Source organism: Mixophyes fleayi, chromosome 2 (genome assembly GCF_038048845.1).
Source record: "Mixophyes fleayi isolate aMixFle1 chromosome 2, aMixFle1.hap1, whole genome shotgun sequence".
Classification (NCBI taxonomy): domain Eukaryota; kingdom Metazoa; phylum Chordata; class Amphibia; order Anura; family Limnodynastidae; genus Mixophyes; species Mixophyes fleayi.
In genome coordinates, this window is record NC_134403.1 from 88,687,783 (window position 1) to 88,712,069 (window position 24,287).

Consider the following 24,287-nt stretch of genomic DNA (forward strand, 5'->3'; position numbering starts at 1 on the left):
GTCTACTTGCTTACAACAGAGGAACTGGGGTGCCTGTAAGGTAATGGAGTAGGTATGTCTCTGTAATGTTCGTTTGTACCAGCCAGAATTGCCTAATCCATACCTACTAGCACATACTTATCCTGCATATTACAAACAAGCACCTGCCAGTAGGGATACTCTTAAAGCAGCAATCCCAAATAGAAGGGTTTTCTTTTCTTTAAATAGCAAGTTGTGTACATTTTCAGCATGCATCTAATAGTCCTCTTTCTTAGCTGTCCTGCAAAACATTATCTCCTTTTCAATTTCTCTGAAAGTCACAAAACGTGACAGTTAAAGACTCCCAGTTCTTGGAACTACATAGTGCTCAGAGGGGTGTTCCAAAGCATCTCTGCTCACTACACCATGTACCATGTGACTGTTGCCACCATGGTAGCCCATGACTGTGCAGAATTATAAATAATAGCATAAAATTGTTACAACTACTGCGCTGTTCTTTTATTATCCACTCCCCGAAATACGTGTAAGTTATGTGCGAAGCACCATTGTTATAGTGCCTACAAACAATTTTTGATCGATACTTAAAATTAACTTAATATACTTAGTAAATTGATATCACCTATTTAGATTATCATTTAGTGAATTCATGTTGGTAGAAGGATATCCGGCCTGTTTTTTATGTATTTCACATACAGTGAAGCGCTCCCATTGATACACGTTTATTGCTGTCTCCAGCAGGCACTTAGTCCTTACCATGCGCATCTCCAATAAACGCTCCTTCCCCGGTGCCATTAACGCCCACAGAAAGCACCCGAGTCCCGTCCAGCCAGCGATCGCCAGGGAACCTACTAGTACCCGGTAGGCTGTGGACATGGCGAGACAGGGGAGACCTACAGGTTACCAAAGGACACACAGGAGTTACCAGTAACTGACAATATCACATAGAGAATCGTTACAGCACAGACTGCCCTCTGTCGTCCCGTCTGTACAGAACAGTATTATCTAGGGTATTACATCCCAGCTTACAACGTGTCCTCAACCACTCTTAGCATTCAGCGGTGTCGTCCATTTGCACGGAGACCATGACTCATTAATGTCTGTGAAAACAGCCTCATAGAAAGGGACGCCGATAATGGATATGAGGCGAAAACGGAGTTCTATTATCTATGAGAACTGACCGTAGACAATGTGTTTAGCGATTACACAGTTAGGCGGCAACCATTTTGTGGGCAGGAACAACATCCAGATACTGCAGCCTTTCAATTCACTAATGTCAATAGCGAAACACGAGGCACGCTGATCAGCCTACAAAATGGCCGCCTCCACAGTATGGAAGCTACGGGTACATCAAATACTGTAATAAACAATAATCTGATTATTGTAAAGGGTGTATTTGCCTGGTTTTAGTCAGTATTGGTATAGCAGTCACAAGTTGAGACTATTGAAAAACCACAAAGGACATTACTGGAAAGTCTGTATTATAATTTTGTATAAAATGGTGATCATGGCACACAGAAACAACACACAATAACATGAAACAGAAGGTAAATTTGGACCTGTAACATTAAGTTTACAATCTATGAGGTGTGGAAAACACTTGATCTATAGGGGTCGATTCAATTCGGCCACGGTAGTGTAGAAATGACACAATGTTAATTTATTACTGTTAATACAGTAATTGTAAGCCGGATTTCTGCTCATGGCCCCCGAGGATTCGAGCAAAAATCAACATTAAAATCAACATATTAACGGCAACAAATTAGAATTATTCCTACAAGTATTTTGGAGTAGATTTTATTAAGTAGCTTAATTTCATAGTTGAGGACGTAGTTAAATCCATATTTTGTTCTCTCAGAGTAACTGCTTTCAGATTTAGGAGTCCTGGCCAAGTTAGCCAAAGCAACCCCACTGCCTAAGTGGTTTGTACGTACATTGACTATAGACACATACCCATTCCCCGCCCTATTCCGTCCGTGCGCAGTAGTAAGTGTGTTTTGCACTGGAAGCTGAATTGAACGTGTTTGTGTTCTATGGCATATGGATTGTGTTCTTGGTATGTGCAGAGTGATTTTGCAGATTGTAATATCGGATCGCCATTTACGTTCCTTGATGAATCAGGCCCATTATCTTTTAGAACTATATCATCTTTCACACTTCCTGCAACATATTAATTTGTCCACATTACTCCCTCAAAACTCCAAGGGGCAAATGTATCAAGCTGAGAGTTTTCCGGTGGGTTTGATAGCAGCCAATCAGATTCTAGCTATCATTTTGTAGAATGTACTAAATAAATGATAGCTAGAATCTGATTGTTTTTTCAAACCCGCTGGAAAACTCTCAGCTTGATCCATTTACACCCAAACCTCTAATTAACCCTCATTAACTTTTTTTCTATTTGTATTCACTGTGAAATCCTCACCCTGTTGCCAGAAAATAAAAGGTCACATATCTTTTCACCTTTCCATCTTTCTGCTTTTGTTAGCTGGTGATATATCACCAAATAGAGGTCACTTTCTCGTGAAGCAGAACGCAACGCATTGGCATAAATCTCGTACTTCTGTACAGACTGGTCCAGTCTGTTTTCTGTACAGCGCTGCAGAAATTTTGTGTCGCCCTATAAATAAAGTTTATTAATAAAAATAATAATAATAAATATATAAAAAAAATGCTCTGCACACTGCCAAACAAACACACTTCAAATCTTTTATCTCTGCTTAGGCTTCTAAGCTCAAACACCTTTTTAACACATTTAAATCTGTTCTCAATCCTCCCCCAAAACCGTCTGACCACTATCCATGCTCAAGATTTTGTTTCATACTTCAAGGACAAGATTGATAAAATCCAACATGAAGTGGTATTTTCTTCCTCGACAAACAACCAGCTCAAGTCTTTCATGGCTCTATCAAGCACCCCTTCTTCATTTGATTCCACAAATGAAGATGAAGTATCTACACTCTTTTTATCTTCCTACTCTACTACCTGTCTTCTTGATACCCTCACAAATCAGTAGATTCCTGTCTCCTGTGTTCATCTCAACCTCAACTGAAATTTGTAATCTCTCCATACTGGTATCTTTCCATCAATATTCAAGCATGTATTCATTACTTCTATTCTGAAGAAAAAAAATTCTGACCCAAACTCTCTCTCAAATTACCATCCTACCGTTCAGCTCCAAGCTTCTTGAGAAAATTGGCAACACTCGCCTCACACACTTTCTTTCCTCACACAACCTATTGGACCTTCTTCAGTCAGACTGTCGATCCCAACACTCCAAACAGACCGCACTGTCTAGGGTTGTCATTGAGTTGATCACTGCTAAATCTAAAAGCTATTACTTCCGATTCCCCGGAATCTCTGCTGCATTTGACACTGTTGACTACTCTCCTCTCACTCAAACACTACTAACCCTAGGTCTTAAGGACATTGTCCTATCCTGGTTCTCATCCTACCTATCTAATTGCTCTTTGAGTGTTAGTTTTCCTGCATCAACCTCCTCTGCACTTCCTTGATCAGTTGGAATACCACAATGCTCAGTCCTAGGTCTTCTGCTCTTCTCTATCTATACCACTACTCTTGGAAAACTAATAAGCTCCTTTGGATTTCAGTATCATATCTATGCGGATGCTTCCCAAATTTATCTCTCTCACCAACTGTGTTGATCCGTGTTACTGAATGCCTTTCTGCCATCCTGGATGTCCTCTAGTCACCTCAAACTCGAGCTTTGAAAAAGAGTGATTAATATTCCCATTAGCTAATAGAAGTTACCCAGGGTCATCTTGACTACATTATAGGCCCCCAGGCAAAGCATGGCACAGGGGCCATAACTACACAACCACTTATGTACAATTAGCACATGTACATTGTTTTCATCAAGGATAAGATATGGATTCACAACAGCAAGATCACATGTACAGATAACAGCAGATACTGAGGTGATTAGTCCACCTAAACATTTTAATAAAGGGGGTTTGAAGGTTCTGAATAAATCTGGTATAATATACTGAAAAGTTGGCAAGCCTATGGGGCCCCTATGCTCATGGGGCCCCCAGGAAACTGCCCAGCATGCCCATGCGTTAAGACAGCCCTGAAGCTACCTACCTGATATTTCTACTTTTGTTAACACCACGACAATAAATCCTACCCCACAAGCTCGGCATGATCCTTGACTCAGAACTATCCTTTGTTCCCTACATCCAATCTATATCTAAGTCCTGTTATATAAATCTAAGAAACATTTCCAGAATATACACATATCTCACATAAGACAATGCACAAACTTTAATTCATGCACTCATGATCTCCCGCATTAACTATTGCAATACTGTCCTTACTGGCATTCCTAAAATCAGACTCTCATTCCTAAAATCTATTTTGCATGCAGCGGCTAGATTAATTTCCTAAAGCTGGGTACACACTACAGAAATTTCGACCAAATTTTTATGCCAAGCAATTTTACATGCGATCAATGTTCGGATCCCTCGGTCCATGGACTGCATACACACTAGCCTTGTTTAGGACGATAAAGGGAAGAGCGGACGTCCCTTTAGCTACTTTTTACAGCCATGTTGTCGTGAGCAATGACTGTAATTTCGTACACACTGTTGTGGATCGGTCAGAAGTTTATACACACTACACAGCGGAAACGAGATTGGAACGAAAATATTAAACAGTACGACCAACCAAATGAGGCGATAATCGTCCATTTGGGCAGACTTTCGACCATCGTGTCACTGCACACACTGACCCGAGTTTTGAACGAGCGGTCGTATGTCGGCTGTTTTAGCCGATTATTGGGTGAAAACAGTGTAGTGTGTACCCAGCTTTACAAATTGTTCTTTCACTGCTGTTCTGCTCTGTCAGTCTCTATATTAGTTTCCTGTTTTTTTACAGAATCCAATATAAACTAGCATACATGGCTATCAACAAAACTGCACTAACATACATCTCCTCACTTGTCTCAAAATATTTCCAACTCGACACCTTTGTTCTACACAAGATCTGCATCTCTCATCCACTCTCATTAACTGCTCCCATTTCGGGTTACAGGACTATTTTCAGGCTACACCCACTAAAGTATCCTATTAGGACACTTTACACAGTTCACACAAGCAACAACCCTCTGACCCCTGACCAACACTGCTGTGTGACTGGATCCTATATAGCCCACTAAGCACTTTTACACTTGCAATCTGGCTGGGCCTATATGCAATATGTAGCACTTAACCTCATGTATCAAACTGCCATTACCTTACAGATTGTAAGCTTGCGGGCAGGGCCCTCTCACCTGTCTGTCTGTATTACCCATTCTCGTTTTATCACTGTTTGTTCCCAGTTGTACAGCACTACAGAATATGATGGTGCTATATAAATAAATATTAATAAAGATAATGAGAGTCTACACAATATGCACCATTTTGTGAATATCATGTTCTTATTTCTGAAGTGGAATATCGATACAATTTACTGCTGTGAGCCTAGGGTGCAGGAATCTCTTCTCTTTATTCTGGAGTCAAACATTTCATTTAGAGTGCTTCAAATACAATACGTTACAATACTACTTAAACTTGATTTTGTCATTAATCAACAAGGGGGGATAAATTGGCATCTGATGCACTTACGTTTTTGGATAAAGCATGCTCTACAGAAAACTTAAGACAGTCAACTTGTACATTAAAAGTGACTGATCAATTGATTTAAACATACCTATAATCTTGTCTTGTTTTGCCAATTTGAAAGAAAGGTATGTTCTGCCCATGATTGTTTGCACATTTGATCTGTAAATAGAACAATATGCGAAACATCTTTTGCAGTCTTAAACCACATGTGTATGGTCAGATAACACAGATTGGGTTGATTGAACAACCTTATCTTGCCATACACTGGTTCAGGGGCGGATCTAGACTATTGATATACCCGGGGTGATTTTAGGGGGGCGATCTAGGCGCTGCCCCCTTTCTGATTTCTAAGGCTGCTGACGGCTGCACAGTATGTGCAGGTCTGCTCAGCAGTGGCAGTGTGCTGCCCCGCTGCTCTGATTGTGTTTAAAACACAATCAGAGCAGCCGGGCAGCACACTGTCACTACCGAACGGACCTGCACAGTGTGCAGCTGTCAGCAGCTAGCCCCTGCTAGGGAGGACGATCGCCCCGATCGCCCCCCCCCCCCCCCCCCCCCCACCTGGATCCGCCACTGCACTGGTTGATTAAGTAATTGGCTAAAGGATTTTCCTTACTGACCTATCAAATCCAGTCATTTAAATTTTTCATTTGATTAACACACAGGCACATCGACACCTGTGTAGCTAAATCTAGAACATTTATATTTTGGCTTGCTTATGTGATGGACAGATTTTTGGATACTGTACTCATGATTTGTAATTAACTAATACCGTTCTCCTCCATTTCTGTGCAAAGAGCTGCCAGCTGCTTGTCCAGGACTGACCCTCCCCCTCTCCAGAGCCTTCCTTTGAGAAGATAAGGGATAATCCACCACAAGCTGCTTTACTGCTCTTTGAGAATCAGCAAATCTCAATGTCTTCCAACCCCCTGCTCCTCTGACACAGCTGGAAAGTGGGGTGTTATGCATTTTAAACATCTAGAGCATTGGTCAATTAGTGGAGCTTATTAATTGCTAATTTTCAATACAATTTTAAATGCAGTTAGCCATTACAATTGAAATGTAAATAAGACTTCAAGATACTGGAAATCTGTGATACTTGGCTTTTCCTTGATTACTTAATGTTAAATAAGAATAGCTAAGAACATTTTCAAATTGAGTATGCAGGATCACTTGCATTCTAAAAGCCTATGGTTGAAATAGACAGAGCGCTCTAACAAAATAGATTTCACAAATAAATATGCAAATGTTTTCAAATCTCACTTTGAGTGTCAGTTCTGTTAACTTATAAAATAATTCAGAAGTTTATTGAGGCATTAAACCATTTTACAATATAAGTCAGTTTGTGTAATAAATTACCCCTGTTAGCAATGTAGACTTAAATCTAACTACTTATTTAAATGTAACACTTTCAAAAATGAGTAGCAGCAGACAGCATAGTACAGCCATCCTTCATATTAATCAGCATGGCATTCCCTATTCAGAAACTGCAACTGATTATATTATACTTGCCACAAATGTTGCAGTCCCATCATATTGGAACTATAGAAAGTGATTGTTAAAGCAATTTGGCCTCACACATAGAAGGCAAAATTGCACAGATCTACTTGGATCACAATGAACCAGTATAGGTAGAATGCAATAGAAATTGTTTGCATGGGCAACCTACTATTAAATCTAAGGTTAAGCTCAGCAATCAGATCGCTTTTAAATGAAAAATGTCCACTGAAGATGCTCTGATTGTTGCTCAGTTTGGCTATCTACTTTTGATCATATTATATTGTTTGTCACCCACAAATGTTTTTTCAATCTTTACAAAAAATGAAGTTTTTCTTTGAAGGCTATTAACAGATATATCTATAGGTCAGTTAGATTTTATACAGATAGCAATATACAGTAAAACTGTCAGTGTACATTGTAGAACCATACATTTGCATGTCTAAAGATGCTGTTTTCATTTTAGGTGAACTTATTAACATATCTCTCCTTTCCTTCAGGAGACTTCATCATCCTCTGAATGGGAGAGAAAGGAGTGCATACCAATGTTTTATGTGTTATACAAACCACTCTCCAGGCTTTACAGTTCTAATGTAAATATATTAATAGGTGCAAGTAAGGCACAATTTTATATTTCTGTCCAAATTACCAAATATGTTATTTATTCCTTCACTCTCTTGTTTGATAATGCTGGTTGTTATATAACAGCCATAAAAATATGAATGGGCCCTTACTATTGGGTAATGCCTATTACTCATTTTGGGCCTGATTCTTCAAGGCACAAATACTGAGAGCAATGTGTGTTTGTTTTAAGATGCTCCTTAAATGGATCTGAAGGCGTGCGCTCATGTAGGTGTAGGTCTGCTCTGCTCTACTACAGAATACACTGCAGGATACGTCCAAAACCTATGCTGAATATAAATTTACAAAAAAACGCACAGAAAAAAAAGAGAATATTGATTTAATATATATATAGATAGATATATAGCACCTTTCTCTCAATAGGATTCAGATTACATTACAATGTTGCAGTCGATGAGGCAGCCATCTTGGGAGCGCTCAGCTGCAATTCTATGAAATCTCTCGCATCCCTTCCCCATTAGAGCTCTAAATCTTCAGCCACACTAGGGTCCATTTTTGTAAGGAGACAATAAACCTACCAGTATGTTTTATGAACATAGACCGTAGAACATACAAACTCCACACAGATCTAGCTGGAATTGAACCCATGACCCCAGCACTATGAGGCAGCAATACTAATCACTGTGCCACCGTGCTACACATATGCTTTGAATATCATTTTCAAGATGCTCAAAACTTGGCTCTTAGTCTAATGACTTAACACAGAGAAGCTTCTCCCTTAGTTATAGTGCCCCTTTGATCTTTAGCACAAAAATGTTTCATGAATAGAGATTGGGCCCAATAAAGCACATACAGCCATCATTTAGTAACAGAAGTAGTTGAAACTTTTTAATTGAATTGTACAGCATGCTATCTAGGCTTAAGGAGTTTGAGCTGTACACTCCCAGCTGTTTCACTATTGTGTATTTGTAGTTAATTGCAAGGTCTAAGAACATCAAACAACCATGATATATATATTTTGTGTGTGTGTGTGTATATATATATATATATATATATATATATATATATATATATATATATATGAATACTACCCTAGCCACTAGTGCCATTGACGAGTTATCATTTTATCGTTTATATAAGAATAAAAAATAAGTCATCAATTGTTTTGAAGGGAAAATTTTAAGGATCTAATAGTGGCTGCGCTGAACTAAGCATAGCAGTGAGCAACACAGCGGGGATCATGGGAAAATGAGGATTAGCTAGTTCCAAGGACAGAGCTGTCTTAAGATAGCAGCTGGAGAAAGATCTACTAGCTCCCAGCATGAGACTGCGCAGCCACTGAGAGGTAGGCAATCGTAAACATTTTATTTTAATCTTAGCACAAAACGCCTAACAAAAGGTTCACATTATAAGTAAATTGGTACAATTTGTCATGTCCGCATAAAGTCATTCCCTTTAATTTCATCTTGTCCCTGGAATTACCTACCAACTAATCTCCAGCAAGTTTCCTCAGTAAATCTTTTTAAACTTGCTCTATAGACCCCCTTTTTTCAGACTCTGCAGGCGCCCATGCAAGTATTCTTCTTTCTTTCTGTTTTACATACATTGTAACCTCTGGGTCTGTGACCTCTATTTGTGTATTATTGTGATTCTTATTACTTTTGTCTCACTGTACCATGTGGCCCTATGCAATTATCACATGCAACAATCACATCAGAGACAATATCAACTTACAGGTAACATTTTATTAGACAAGAACAATAATTACTGATTTTTATAGACACTTTATACCATGATACTTTTTATGATATATTGCTGGAGTTTCCTTTTATCAATTGGCTAAAGATCTTTAAGTGACACAAAAAGGTACAGAAGCACCTAACTGACTAATGAATGAACATAGTGACACTATGCTTGAACATTTTGGGCTTTATCTCAGGATAAGAAGATTATTTTCTGATGGTATATTTTGTGATAGGTAATGGGGGTTGCTATGCTGCAGTTTTAATGTGGCCACTAATACTGATGAAAATAAGAATGATATATATCATAAGTAGGCGACTTGAGGCAGCCAAGCAGTTGAAGAATTTAACTTTCCAGCACTAGTCAAAGTTATCCAAGTCTGCAGTGTATTATAACCGAAAATATCTTCAAGTTAGCACTAGCATGTAATTCCTGAATATCCCTACTTTAGTTTAACAGTCCCACTTCCCTCTCTACTGTGTCTACTGATATTAATTCTGTTCAAAACAAGGGTATTAATATGTCTACTAAATACAAATAGTCCAATGTCCAGATAAAGTGCATTGAAAGGAGATACTAACTATTTAATCCTGTAGACTCAGATCCCTATGCTTTCCCACTTGATGATGTCTGAGACTTCTACTCTAAGGCACCAAACTAGCAGTGTCCTAATAACTTGTAGGACACACCTCTCACTAGTACAGAACATGGAAGCTGCATACAGTAATACAAACATTTGCATGAACAAGCAAATGTTCTAACAAAATTAGAGATGTACATAGCTCTCAAAAATAGCACAATAAGGAAGGAAAAGGTAATAAGGACATTTAAGCCCAAATGACGACTTATATTATTAATATTACTATTAACATTTATTTATATAGATAAAAAAGGAATAGGAAAATAAACAGACGCTACCAGTCTTTACCATCTCTCATTATAATGGTATGAAATTCAAGTCGTGAGTGAGGAAATGTTAAACAAGTCTTAAAATCTTGAAGTCTAACAGTGATGAAGCAGCTGATTCTTCTGTTTAAAAATGTTCTCTGCCAAAGAGGCAATCAAACACAAGGGAAAAAAGCAAATATAATGTAGTAGGTATGAATAAGAACAAAAACACATCACTCTGTTGTAGTGTATGTGGTTGTATATATCTCTCGCAGATGTATAGTTACAATGTATCTAACTGATTTAATACCAATATATCACCTTTATGTGCACACACTTACTAGAAGTAAGATGTACTGATGCTATGAACACACTCTCTATTCACCGTCCTTCACAGCATCTAGGATTTCCATTCTACAAATAGAATCTCATGAGAGATCCATCCATATAATATAGAAAGAAAAGGAACTTCAAATAGTGTATTACCATTTATTAAAATATACAATTAATTAAAAGGCATACAGAGAAATTGTATAAACTTGCATCAAAACGTTTTTTTTTTAAGAAGGTTGCTTCCTACCAGATCAAGGATGGAAAAAAGCAATAAGCGAGCGCTGAGACAATTGAAGTTTTTGCAGCATCGTGTTGGATTTCGGTGTATTCTGGAAATTATTTTTAGATGCATGTAACAGGATTTGTAAACATAGTGGATGTGGGGAACAAAGAACAATTCTGAGTCAAAGAAAACACATAGACAGTGAGCTTGAGGGGTAGGGTTTATATTTGTGTTGTCAACTAGTATAGAGATGTCAGACAGGTAGCTTGTGATGACTGATGGTAATATTATTAGCTTGCTGAAAGTTTGAGGTGGAGGTGATAAGAGATATCCAAGATGAAATGGCAGGAAGAAAGTAACACAGACCAACACAGATGGTGAGAGATCCGGAGAGGATAGGTAAATTTGGGTATAATCCTTGTAGATATTGAGATACTGACATCCATAGGAGCTTATTTGGTTTCCAAGAGAACACCAGAATAAGACAATGTATTGCAGTGAATGTAGCATTTGCATGAGAACAGAGTGGTCAACAGTGAGCAATTCAGCAGAGTGGAAACAGAAGCAAGTAATGTCCTTTATACTTAGCAGTGAACAGTCTCTGTGGAGTATTAGGTACAAAGGCATGACTGAAGAGGGTCCAATGAGGAAAGGAAGCATGTAAGGAGAATGTAGGCAATCCACTAAAGACACTTGTAGGTGCATAGGAGATTATAGATGGGACAGTAATATGAGATTTTCTATCAGAAATAGTTTTGTTTCAGAATAGAAATAATAACCACATGCTTGTATTATGTTAGGAAGAGAGATTAAAGATGTTAGTTAAGATTAGGACAAGCACAAGAGACAGCAATCAGATAATTTGTGAAGGGTTAGGGTCAAGTAGACAGGTAGAGTGGCAGTAGAAGAAGAGCGTAAATACGTCATTGGTGTCAAATTGGTGTCAAATGAAGACGTTGTTGCTCGGGTAAAAGGATATATTTCCATGCTCAATCTTGTCTTTAAAGTGGGATGCGAAATCTTGGGCAATGCTAAGGGAAAAAGGCTTGGGGTGGATGGCATAAGATTAAAATGTATTAAAGATGTGTTTGGGGTTAGCAGCTTGAGGGAATAATATTATTCTTTAACAAAACTCCAATAAAACATGTTGTATTATTCATAAACATTTCCAAGTGTTTGCCCACATTACAACTCTTCCCTCCTATTTTCCTTACAAGGAGGCATCATGAATGAAGTGTCGGTTCTCCGCCTTCCCGTGGAGGATGATGTAAATGAAGTGATTCATGGCTTGGAAGGTGTAGCCCTGAAACACAGTGACAGCCGTCTGCCTTTTCAGGTAACAGAAAGAAGAGTGATAGAATAGCCACTTGCCTTTGGTACCACAGACGGGGTGGGGGGACTGTAATGGAAGCACACTGCAGTGACTTAATGAATAGATAGAAATCTTCACTGAGTTGCAACAGTGCTGAAAATTCCCATAGGATAGTCATGTTAAAAGTATTTGAAATATAATGCAACTAATAAAAAATTAAAGAAATTAAAATATAGACCAATTCTTCAAAGTAAGGGTGCATACTGGGACTATGACTGTCAAATCCCAGAATGGAGGAACAGTAACGGTATACTTCTTGCACTTCTGAGGGCCATAGAGATAAGGGGAGCCGAGACTTTACTGTATTTGTTTAGAAACATGATGATTATGGTTGTTAGGGAACTGGGAACTATTCCAAAATAGTGTCCATTCAAGAATTGTTCTTATACTAGCTTGTCAAACAATCTGATTATAGTTTTGAAAAACAAACAAAGCTGCATCCTAATAGATCTTCCATGAATATATGAATCATAATAGATTAAGCTGAGTAAATATTATTTATTTATATAGCAACAACTTATTCTGCAGTGCTTTACATTTGGGAACAAACACAGTAATAAAACAATACTGGGCAATACAGGCAGAGAGGTAAGAGGGACCTGCCTGCAAACTTACATTGGGACATTGGGAGTTTGGTACATGAGGTTAAGTGCCCTATATTGTATATTGGACCAGCCAGATTGCAGTGGGACTATGTGACCTAATCACACAACAATGTTGGTTTAGGATTCAAAGGGTTGTTTGAGTATAGAAAGAGGATGTAAGTTTTGTGTGAACTGTGTAGAGAGATGGTAATCGGGTTGAATAGCCTAGGTAGGTCTAAAAGACGGTTGGGAAATTTCATAAGCTTGCTTGAACAGTCGGGTGTTCAGAGGTGTTCAGAGAATGTTTGAAGGTTTGGATTCTAGGGAAAAGTCTTGTTGTACGAGGGAGGGAATTCCACAGAGTGGATGCAGCCCAAAAAAAGTACCGTAATCAGTAATAAGTGTGGATGACAGACACAGATCTTGGACAGAGAAGGGTCTAGTTAGGAGACATTTTGAAATGAATAGCTGTATGTTGGTGCAGATTTGTTTATGGTCTTGTACATTAAAAGTATTTTATATTGGATTCAGTGACAAACAGGCAACCAATGTAGGGACTGACAGAGAGGAGCAGCAGTCAGGAGGGAACTGCAATAGTCAATGTGGAAGATGAGTGCATGAATTAAAGTTTTTGCAGTAATCTGGAAATGTTTATGTAACAGGATTTGGAAACAGATTGGATGTAGGGAACAAAGGACAGTTCTTAGTCAAGGATGTCACCTAGACAGCGAGCTTGAAGGGTAGGGTCACTTTTCATCATCATTATTTATATAGCGCCACCAATTCTGCAGTGCTGTACAGAGAATATTTTCATGTTATCAACGGAAAATGACAGAGATGTCATGTAATTTGCTTCTCTTGTCTGCTGGTAGTATTAGCTCAAATTTTGAACGATTGAGTTTCAGGTGATAAGAGGACATCCAAGATTAAATGACAGAAAGACATTCCGTAATGGGGAACAACACAGATGGTGAGATATCTATAGTCACTAGCTACAGGAGTAATAAACTGCAGATTGAAGAGTCCTAACCTCTGTTACCTTACCCTTTGTGACATATTTAAACAATACAACATATCTTCATGAATAAAGACGCGGACAACTGTTAAATTTAACTAATTAACGTTGTGATTTATTAATTGGATTATAATTGGCTGTCTTTTATACTCGGTGGTGGAGAAGGCAAAGATGGTGAGGCGACCCCGAGTGTGTGAAAACTTACCAAACAGTGTGGCCCTGAGGCACTAACCACTGGTCCCAGGACGACTCCTTTACGATTGGCCGGTGCTAAATCTGGCTTCAGTTTACCTGTCCCCCCTCTGGGCTCGCAGTGTCCTGCCCGTACAGAGCATTCCAAGGAGTTCTGTTTAATGAACCAAGAGCCAAGGTGCCTGGAAGAGGGTAGTGCCCTTTGGCCAATCAGCGGTAGCACCGTGTGACCGGTTGCCGACTCACCACATTTGCCTTCCTGTGACAATCTGAAAGCAAAAGGTTAATGACATATCATGACACCAAACATCTAGGGCGGGTGCGGTGGGTTTTTCCAGCCGGGTAATGAGGCTTCCACATGCCTGTGGCCGGCGTATATCCTCTCCAGGGAGTCCACGCCCCCTCCCAACCCATTGGTTTGTTACAGGAGAGGAGTTACCTTAAAGCTGCAGGTACCATTTGTTGTCCCTATCACTGAGTTTAGGGACGTTCCGCTTAGGGCTGCACTTGTCATTATAGCAGACTGGAAAAGAGTGGATGTAGTCCCACTGCACAAAAGTGGAAGCAAGGAAGAGGAAAGCAACTACCGACCAGTGAGCCTTATATCAGTAGTAGGGAAATTGATGGAAAGAGCTGTAGAGTATATCAAATCCAGCAACTTCCAGGATCCCAGCCAGCATGGACTGACATTTTTGACTGGGCGACTAAAGTAATAGATCAAGGGGGGGGGACAGTGGCTGTAGTTTATCTAGATGTTAGTAAGGCTTTTCACACTGTCTCACATAGCAGACTGTTAAATAAACTCGAAAGCTTGAGATGGGATTCTAAGATGATTGAATGGATAAGATCTAGGTTGCAGGATAGAAAACAGAGAGTTGTAGTAAATAGAGTGCATTCACAGAAGGGAACAGTTACTAGTTCAGTACCCCAGGGATTCGTACATGGACCAGTGTGTTTTAATATCTTTATTGGTGAAATTGCAAATGGTATTGAAGGGAAAGTATGCCCAAATGATTGATGATCTAAATAGACTAGATCGGCGGTTCCCAAACTGTGCGCCGCGGCTCCCAGGGGTGCCGCGGCGCTGTCTCAGGGGTGCCGCGGGCCAGACATAAAAAAAATAAACAGAAACACTTACCAATCTGCACGGCGCCGGGACCCACCATTCTCCTCTCTCACGCAGCTGTCATATCAGTGACAGCCACTGCGTGAGAGAGGAGGATGCTGGGTCCGGGGCCGCGCGGATTGGTAAGTGTTGCTGTTTATTTTTTTATGGCTGCCGCGCGGCAGAGGGGGCATAGTGAGAGAGAGACAGAGGAGATTGACAGCGTGACAGGAGAGGGACAGAGGAGAGTGACAGGAGGGGGACAGAGGAGAGTGGCAGTGTGACAGAAGGGGGACAGAGGAGAGTGACAGCGTGACAGGAGGGGGACAGAGGAGAGTGACAGTGTGACAGGAGGGAGACAGAGGAGAGTGACAGCGTGACAGGAGGGGGACAGAGGAGAGTGACAGCGTGACAGGAGGGGGACAGAGGAGAGTGACAGTGTGACAGGAGGGGGACAGAGGAGAGTGACAGCGTGACAGAAGGGGGACAGAGGAGAGTGACAGCGTGACAGGAGGGGGGCAGAGGAGAGTGACAGCGTGACAGGAGAGCGACAGAGAAGAGTGACAGCGTGACAGAGGGCAGAGGAGCTGGGACAGCTTGACAGAGGGCAGAGGAGGGGGACAGCGTGAGAGAGGGCAGAGGAGGGGGACAGAGGGCAGAGGAGCTGGGACAGCGTGACAGAGGGCAGAGGAGCTGGGACAGCGTGACAGAGGGCAGAGGAGGAGGAGGACAGTGTGAGAGAGGGCAGAGGAGGGGGACAGAGGGCAGAGGAGCTGGGACAGCGTGACAGGACAGAGGAGGGGGACAGAGGGCAGAGGAGCTGGGACAGCATGACAGAGGGCAGAGTAGCTGGGACAGCTTGACAGAGGGCAGAGGAGGGGGACAGCGTGAGAGAGGGCAGAGGAGGGGGACAGAGGGCAGAGGAGCTGGGACAGCATGAGAGGGCAGAGGAGCTGGGACAGCGTGACAGAGGGCAGAGGAGGAGGACAGCGTGAGAGGGCAGAGGAGAGGGACAGATGGGAGAGGAGCTGTGACAGAGGGCAGAGGAGGGGGACAGCGTGACAGAGGGCAGAGGAGGGGGACAGCATGGCAGATGAGCTGGGACAGCGTCACAGAGGGCAGAGGAGGGGGACAGTGGGCAGAGGAGGAGGACAGCGTGAGAGGGGCAGTGGAGGGGGACAGCGTGACAGAGGGCAGAGTGTCTAGATGCAGTGGGGGCAGAGTGTCTGGATGCAGAGGGGGCATTTTTGCATACAACTAAATAAGCATATCTGTCCTGACCTAAATACTTATTACAATTTTTTGACCCAACTACTTCCAAAACAGGACTGCTCGGTAATTATTTTGGAGGGGTGCCTTAAAAAAATTATGGAGACTCTAAGGGTGCCGCGAACTGCAAAAGTTTGGTAACCACTGGACTAGATGAATGGTCGAGATTTTTTCAAATACAGTTTAATGCCAAAAAATCCAAAATAATGCACTTGGGTATCAAAAACTAAGGCTAAATATAGTATAAACAGCACTTTAATGGAAACTACTGAGGAGGAAAGAGATTTAGAAGTCACTATTTCAGGTGACTTAAAGGCAGGTAAGCAAAGTAACAAAGCAATGAGAAAGGAAAGTCAGATCCTTGGTTGAATAGGGAGAGGAATCAGTAGCAGAAAGAAATAATAATGCCACTGTATAGTTCATTGATACAACTTCATCTAGAATGCTGTGTTCAGTTGTGGAGGCCATATCTCCAGAAGGATATAAATAAATTAGAGACTGTACAAAGAAGGGCAACTAAAATGGTGCGGGGCCTACAGCACAAAACTTACCTGGAAAGACTAAAAGATCATAATATGTATAGTTTGGAGCACAGAAGAGAAAGGGGGGACATGATAGAAACTTACAAATATATCATGAGTTTCAACAAAGTACAGGAGGGAAACATTCTTCAAAGGAAGAGAAGTATTAGAACACGAGGACATGCACTGAAACTGGAGGGAAGTAGGTTCAGAGGAAATATGATGAAAAATTACTTCACAGTAAGGGTAGTGGATAAGTGGAATAGCCTCTCATCAGAGGTGGTAGAGGTTAATTCAGTAGAGCAATTTAAACATGCTTGGGATGGAGATAAGGATATCCTTAAAAAGGAATAAAGATTAAATAGGGTTGGAGTTACCATATTTTAAAAAATGGGCAGACAAGATGGACCAAGTGGTTCTTATCTGCCGTCAAATTCTATATTTCTATCTGGCGAGGATATATACAATTGGGTGTAATCCACACAGAGAGGACACTGAAATCCAAAGGAACTTTTTAATTTTCCAAGAGCAGTGGTATTGATAGAGAAGTGCACAGTGCCTAGGAAGAAGCCTCATGGTACTCCAACTGATAGAGGAAGCAGAGAGGAGGTGGATCCAGAGAATTTAACAAAAGAGAAAGGATAGAACAGTTTCTGAAGACCTACGGAATGTAGCATATTTATGAGAAGAGAGTAGTCCGAATTGTCAATTGCTGCAGAGAGATCCAGGAGAATTAGAAGCGAGTAATGGCCATTAGATTTAGCAGTGATCAAATTATTGACACCTTTAGTCAGTGGAGTCTCTGTGGAGTGTTGGGAATTAAACCTTGATTGAAAAGGGTCCAGTAGGTTGTGAGGGGAAATAAAGCATGTGTGGCGATTGGCATGGAAGTTTAGAGATTGGTAATCTGAGACTTTCTATCAGAATTAGTCTATTTTTGAATAGGAGTAATCACTGCATGTTTTAATTCACTTGTGTATTATGTAAACCCAGTGCCGTAACTAGCCATTTTAGTGCCCTGGGCGAGACAGGGAACCGGCGCCCCCCATCTAAGTGGGAGTGTCAATTGTCGGGTGGGTGTGGTCAACCTACTGTGGGGGCGTGGCTAGCACTTTACAAGTTCTAGACCGCACTGAAACCCCTCCCTCCCCATTATTCTTGGTCTGGCTTTGTAAGGATCTTTATGTAATAAGCCTCCATAGAATCAAAGTACTTTAAATGCAGCTATCACATGCTAGCTGTATAAAAAAATGAATTGGTTATTGAAATAAAACTCACTGAAACAAATTAAAACATAAATGTAATGGTACCATCTGTATCACACTGCCCCTTCATCCCACTGTGCTCTCCATAACAGTTTCTCCTTTATCACACCGTGCCATGGAGCCATCTCTATCATTGTGCCCCCTTGTCACCATCACACTAAATATATATATATATATATATATATATATATATATATATATATATATATATATATAACACAAAACAAATGGGAGGGGGCGCCAAATAGTATAATACTGTATATAAAAATACAGAAAGGTGTACCAAAAGTCAGAATCTTAACCACTAAATAGGTATAGACACTCAGGTAATAATAGTGGATCAACAGGAAGAAGGAAATGAGGAACCACTCTAGAACACCAGCGCCGTGCCAATATAATATGCGTACCAGATAAAAGATCTTTAAAGCTTATCTGTAGGTATAACCGGTATCTTCACCAATCAAGTTGAGCCTTATTACCCCATGGGAATAGCAGATGCTTCATACAATGTTGAAAGGTTCTGGAACTGGCACTTCATATATACTCAGTAGTATTCAGGATAATGGAGAGGAAGAAACTCACATAGTGTAATGCTGTATAGCAATACATTTATTACATAAATAATGTGGATGTGCACTTACATAAAATATATATATATATATATACACACACATGTACACATACACATACAATATAAAGAGCCTCCTAGTGTCCGCCATACCTTACAGAGAACATTCCTGTAACCGCCATACTATACAGAGAGCATTCCTGTGACCGCCATACTATACAGAGAGCATTCCTATGACCACCATACTATACAGAGAGCATTCCTGTGACCGCCATACTATACAGAGAGGATTCCTATGATCACCATACAATACAGAGAGCATTCCTGTGACCGCAATACCTTACAGAGAGCATTCCTGTGACCTCCATACCATACAGAGAGCATTCCTGTGACCTCCATACTATACAGAGAGCATTCCTGTGACCTCCATACTATACAGAGAGCATTCCTGTGACCTCCATACTATACAGAGAGCATTCCTGTGACCACCATACTATACAGAGAGCATTCCTATGACCACCATACTATACAGAGAGGATTCCTATAATCACCATACAATACAGAGAGCATCCCTATGACCACCATACTATACAGAGAGCATTCTTGTGACTGCAATACAGATAAATACCTCACCTGAAATTAATAGACCCCACCATTAAATTAAAAAGCCCCATCAATAAATTAAATTGACCCACCAGCACCCCACAAATAAACTAGTACCCATTAAATAATTAGCCCCGCCTAAACGTCACCATTAAATTAATAGCCTACCTCCCACCCATGTACTAAGACACCCAACCTCCCTACCCTCATATCACACATTATATTAATACATACCCCCCTTCCCTCACACATTATGGCAGCATACCCCCCCTTCCCTCATAAAGCATAGCAGCATCCCCCCCCCTCCATAATAGCAAGATGCAGCACACATTCCTCCCCTCCATAATAGCAGCACACATTCCCCCCCTCCCTAATAGCAGCACACATTCCCCCCTCCCCCCCTCCATAATTGCAGCTTACATTCCCCCCCGCCTCCCTCCATAATTTCAGCTTACATTCCCCCCCCCCCTTGCCTCCATCCATAATTGCAGCTTACATTTCCCCCTCCCCTTGCCTCCATCCATAATTGCAGCTTACATTCCCCCCCCTTACCTCCATCCATAATTGCAGCTTACATTCCCCCCCCTTACCTCCATCCATAATTGCAGCTTACATTCCCCCCCCCTTACCTCCATCCATAATTGCAGCTTACATTCCCCCCCCCCTTGCCTCCATCCATAATTGCAGCTTACATTCCCCCCCCTTACCTCCATCCATAATTGCAGCTTACATTCCCCCCCCCCTTACCTCCATCCATAATTGCAGCTTACATTCCCCCCCCCTTACCTCCATCCATAATTGCAGCTTACATCTCCTCCATAATTGCAGCTTACATCCCCCTTCCCCTGCTTTGAAACTTACCTCCTGTCCAGCCGTCGCTGCCTGGCTCCTCTCTGCTTCTCTGCTCCTCTGCTGCCTAGCAACGTCATGACATCAGACGCTGAGGCAGAGGGCAGAGTTCAGAAGGGGGTGGAGCCGGGTGCCGGCTGCCATCTTGGATGCGCCGGGCGGCCGGCAGTCTGAATCTGAGGTCTGTTTCATTTTATTTTTTTTCTTTTCACTGCTCACACAGAAGTCGGTGCGGGCGGCCACTGCGCCCCCTTGGGACTGCGCCCGGGGCGGCGGCACCGCCCGCACCGGCCTCGTTACGGCTCTGTGTAAACCTACCTGAGAAATAAACCGGAATCAGTGGAAATCCTGGTCTTGAGGCCCTTGTTAAACTGTGAAGCCAAAAAAAGTGCTTTGCTTTTTCAGTATAAATGAAGCTATCACAACATACAGAGATAATACGCCTCAAATATGATGCTGAAATTACAAACTAAAAGAACAATATGACTTGCTTACTTTTTATATGTTAACATATCACAAAATACAAGGGAAAAATAAATATCTCCCTCTCTTTGTCTGTGTGTGTGTATGTTAGGGAATTTAGACTGTGAGCTCCAATGGGACAGGGACTGATGTGAGTGAGTTCTCTGTACAGCGCTGTGGAATTAGTGGCGCTATATAAATAGCTGCTGATGATGATAACAACAAACAACCCTTGTTTATTAAGAACTGAATACATTAGATAATTGCACCAAAATAGTTAAAAACAAAAATTTCTGGAACAAGGATTACTGAATACATGCTGTGCTCAGCCAGAGGTGTCTTAATAAAGGGAACAAAAGGGTATTTTCCCTGGGCCTATTAGGACAGTGATCTCCCCATTAGACTTCATAGCAATGCAGATTGAATAGGGGAAGGCCTATAAGGCTCATATCACAATACCCTGTGTCCTGAAAGACAAAAGACTACTTGTTACAAATAGGACTTGTCCACATGAGCAGAATAACATTGGATTAATATCTCCAGCAAGGGATTTATTGATCCTTATGATGTATACACTTTCTACATGGACAGGATTTAAATATACAGCACAGAGTAAACACATGAATCTTATGCGGCGGTTTTCTTGCAGAAAATTCCATGCTGTGTGTTTAATTGCTGCTCATGTGGACAATGTACATAAAAATTATCTTACAGAAAATAATAAAAAAAAAAAAAAATGTTTGTATGGCCCTAACATTAATCCAAGATAGAACTCTGAATCTACCCCAAAGCCTTTTATGCATTTTACACTTACAACTGGAGACGCAGAACGGTGGAGGGAAAGCGTAAGTCAAGTACAGTAAGCGCATGTTCACTAGGTGTATCACAGACCAGTGCCACTCCATAGGAACTTTATTGAATAAAATCTGCGTCTCAGAGGGAGAGGATGTTACCAATAGTCCTTCCAAAACAGAGTATGGTGTGATCCCTCTATGTAATAAGCCATATAAAAAGAATAAATAATATATTTTGTGTATTGTTTAATGAACCAGCATTACTCCTTTAATTTCTAATAAAACTGCTCACCTATTATAGTGGTAATTCAGCTTTTAGTGTATGATGTCACCCTTTTTGTCGTTTTAAAGGTAAGCCTCAAATCAGTCATTTTGTCCTGTGTATTAACTGTTCCCTTGGGGTCCCAGTTCAAATATAACCCTTATAAAAAAAAATAGAGCGATGTACAACTGAAAGCATCTTAAGATGTGTCCGAATGAGCATATGCATATAAATACATTAAATTGTGTACAACTTTACCTGAGAAATCTCGTGTGCAAATACATCCAACTTTACATGAGTCCCTTAATGTAAATAAATGACTTGACTCTCTAAAACACCATGGCACTTCAAGCTATACACTTAAATATCAGATGATATTTGTCGTTTTAACAATAGCGAAGCAAACTTGGCCATTTTCCAGGGACACTTTCACATTTTAAAGATTTGTCTTTGAAAAGTTTTACCCATGGAAATGTCCCTGTGTTTCAATATGCACAGTAAAATTCCTTTTTGTGCATGTTGAATGGAATGCTTACCATTCATTCCCTAAGCTCTCTAAATTAACATCTATTAAGGAGCAGTACTTAAAATGCAAAAAAAAAAGCTTTGTGTAATCAAATTCAGTAAACTTGTGATGAAGGGAATTACAGTGCTCCAAGCTCTGATAAGACACTATTGGGTACGTATGATGAGCTAAAGCTAGGTACACACTACAGAATTTTCCACCAACTTTTTATGCCGATCGATTTTACATGCTCGGTCCATGGACTGCATACACACTAGCCTTGTTTAGGACGATAAAGGGAAGAGCGGACGTCCCTTTAGCGCCTTTTTACAGCCATGTCGTGAGCAATGACTGTAATTTCGTACTCACTGTTGTGGATCGGTCGGAAGTTTATACACACTACACAGCGGAAACGAGATTGTAACGAAAATAGTAAACGGTACGACCAACCAAATGAGGCAACAATCGTCCATTTGGGCAGACTTTCGACCATCGTGTCACTGCACACACTGACCCGACTTTTGAACGAGCGGTCGTATGTCGGCTGATTTAGCCGATTATTGGATGAAAACTGTGTAGTGTGTGTCTAGCTTTAGATGTACTAGATCAGTTGCAGTGTGTTCTTAGAAAATATTTTAAAATGTTGACAACTACAGTAAAGGAAAGATCTGTCACGGGCACTAGGAGTTGCTTACCCGAGTTTCACCAGATGGAACTCTGCTAGAGAGGCGGGGTTATGGCACGCACCTCAAAGCAGGCAGGTGAATGATTGGAGCGACACAACAGCAGGAGAGTAGAGATAGTCTGAGGAAGTCAGCGACTTGCAGCTATGGTTAGAGGAAAGTCAGCGACTTGGAGCAGTAAACTGGAGGCTGAAGATAATGTAGACACTAGGAGTGGACGTGGATAGGTGATGGTAGGTAGAGGAGGAGTCAGTGGTCTGCGTACAGCAAGTTGTACCACTGTAGTGATGGGAAGAATAGTACTGGTGCAGGTAGGTAGCAGGGTAGTCGGTGGTCTGCGTTCAGCAAGTTGTACCACCGATATGGTGAGGAGTCTGGTCCAGGTGTAGGTAGCTAATAGGAGAGTCAGTGGTCTGCGTATAGCAAGTTGTACCACCGCTGTGATAGGAGGACTTGTCCAGGTGCGGGTAGGTAGCAGGGAAGTCAGTGGTCTGCGTGCAGCAAGTTGTACCACTGCTGTGAGAAGGAATGAGGACTTGTCCAGGTGCAGGAGAGTGAAGTTGAAAGGCAAACTGAGGCTGTATGGAAACAGCAGTAGTAGAGCAATGTCTTGTGAGGCAGAGATGGAAGGCACAATGAATAGTCTGTATGGAGTAGATGCCTTGCAGGGAGGAGAAGCTGGTCACAGCAGATATGCACAATAACGCTAAGTAGTAGCGTGAGGAGATATCGTAGCTTGAGTGAAAGCTTGTCCTAAATGAAGCAATGCAGTAACACAGTCTATATGGGTACTTGTACCCTGTGCAGCAAACAACAATGGATACAACTGGTATGCGAGCAATAGGCAATAGTCAATAGTCAGTAGAGCATACCCAGTTGTGCAGATCCGGAATCAGCTGAGAAGTAAAGCGTTGTAGCGGTATGGGAACCGCCGCTGAGTTGAGCAGGAAGCAGCGTGGAAGCTGAAGCACGAGTAGAGCTGGAAGCAGTTTGGAAACTGTACACACGAGTAGAGCTGGAAGCAGTTTGGAAACTGTACACAGAAGTAGAGCTGGAAGCAGTTTGGAAACTGCACACAGGAGTAGAGCTGGAAGCAGTTTGGAAACTGCACACAGGAGTAGAGCTGGAAGCAGTTTGGAAACTGCACACAGGAGTAGAGCTGGAAGCAGTTTGGAAACTGCACACAGGAGTAGAGCTGGAAGCAGTTTGGAAACTGCACACAGCAGTAGAGCTGGAAGCAGTTTGGAAACTGCACACAGGAGTAGAGCTGCAAGCAGTTTGGAAACTGCACACAGGAGTAGAGCTGCAAGCAGTTTGGAAACTGCACACAGGAGTAGAGCTGCAAGCAGTTTGGAAACTGCACACAGGAGTAGAGCTG

General features: G+C 41.4%; 1 protein-coding gene across 1 annotated transcript in view; it reads left to right on the forward strand.

Annotated features, from left to right (window-relative positions):
• The first annotated feature begins 8,924 nt into the window (after positions 1 to 8,924).
• Positions 8,925 to 24,287, forward strand: part of LOC142141271 (protein LBH-like) — a 38,965-nt gene continuing 23,602 nt past the window's right edge. Inside the window, exons 1-2 of the mRNA XM_075199595.1 lie at positions 8,925 to 9,018; positions 12,078 to 12,196. Coding sequence (XP_075055696.1) covers positions 12,086 to 12,196 — 111 coding nt within the window. The 5' untranslated portion in view covers positions 8,925 to 9,018; positions 12,078 to 12,085. The remainder of the gene's footprint in view (positions 9,019 to 12,077; positions 12,197 to 24,287) is intronic.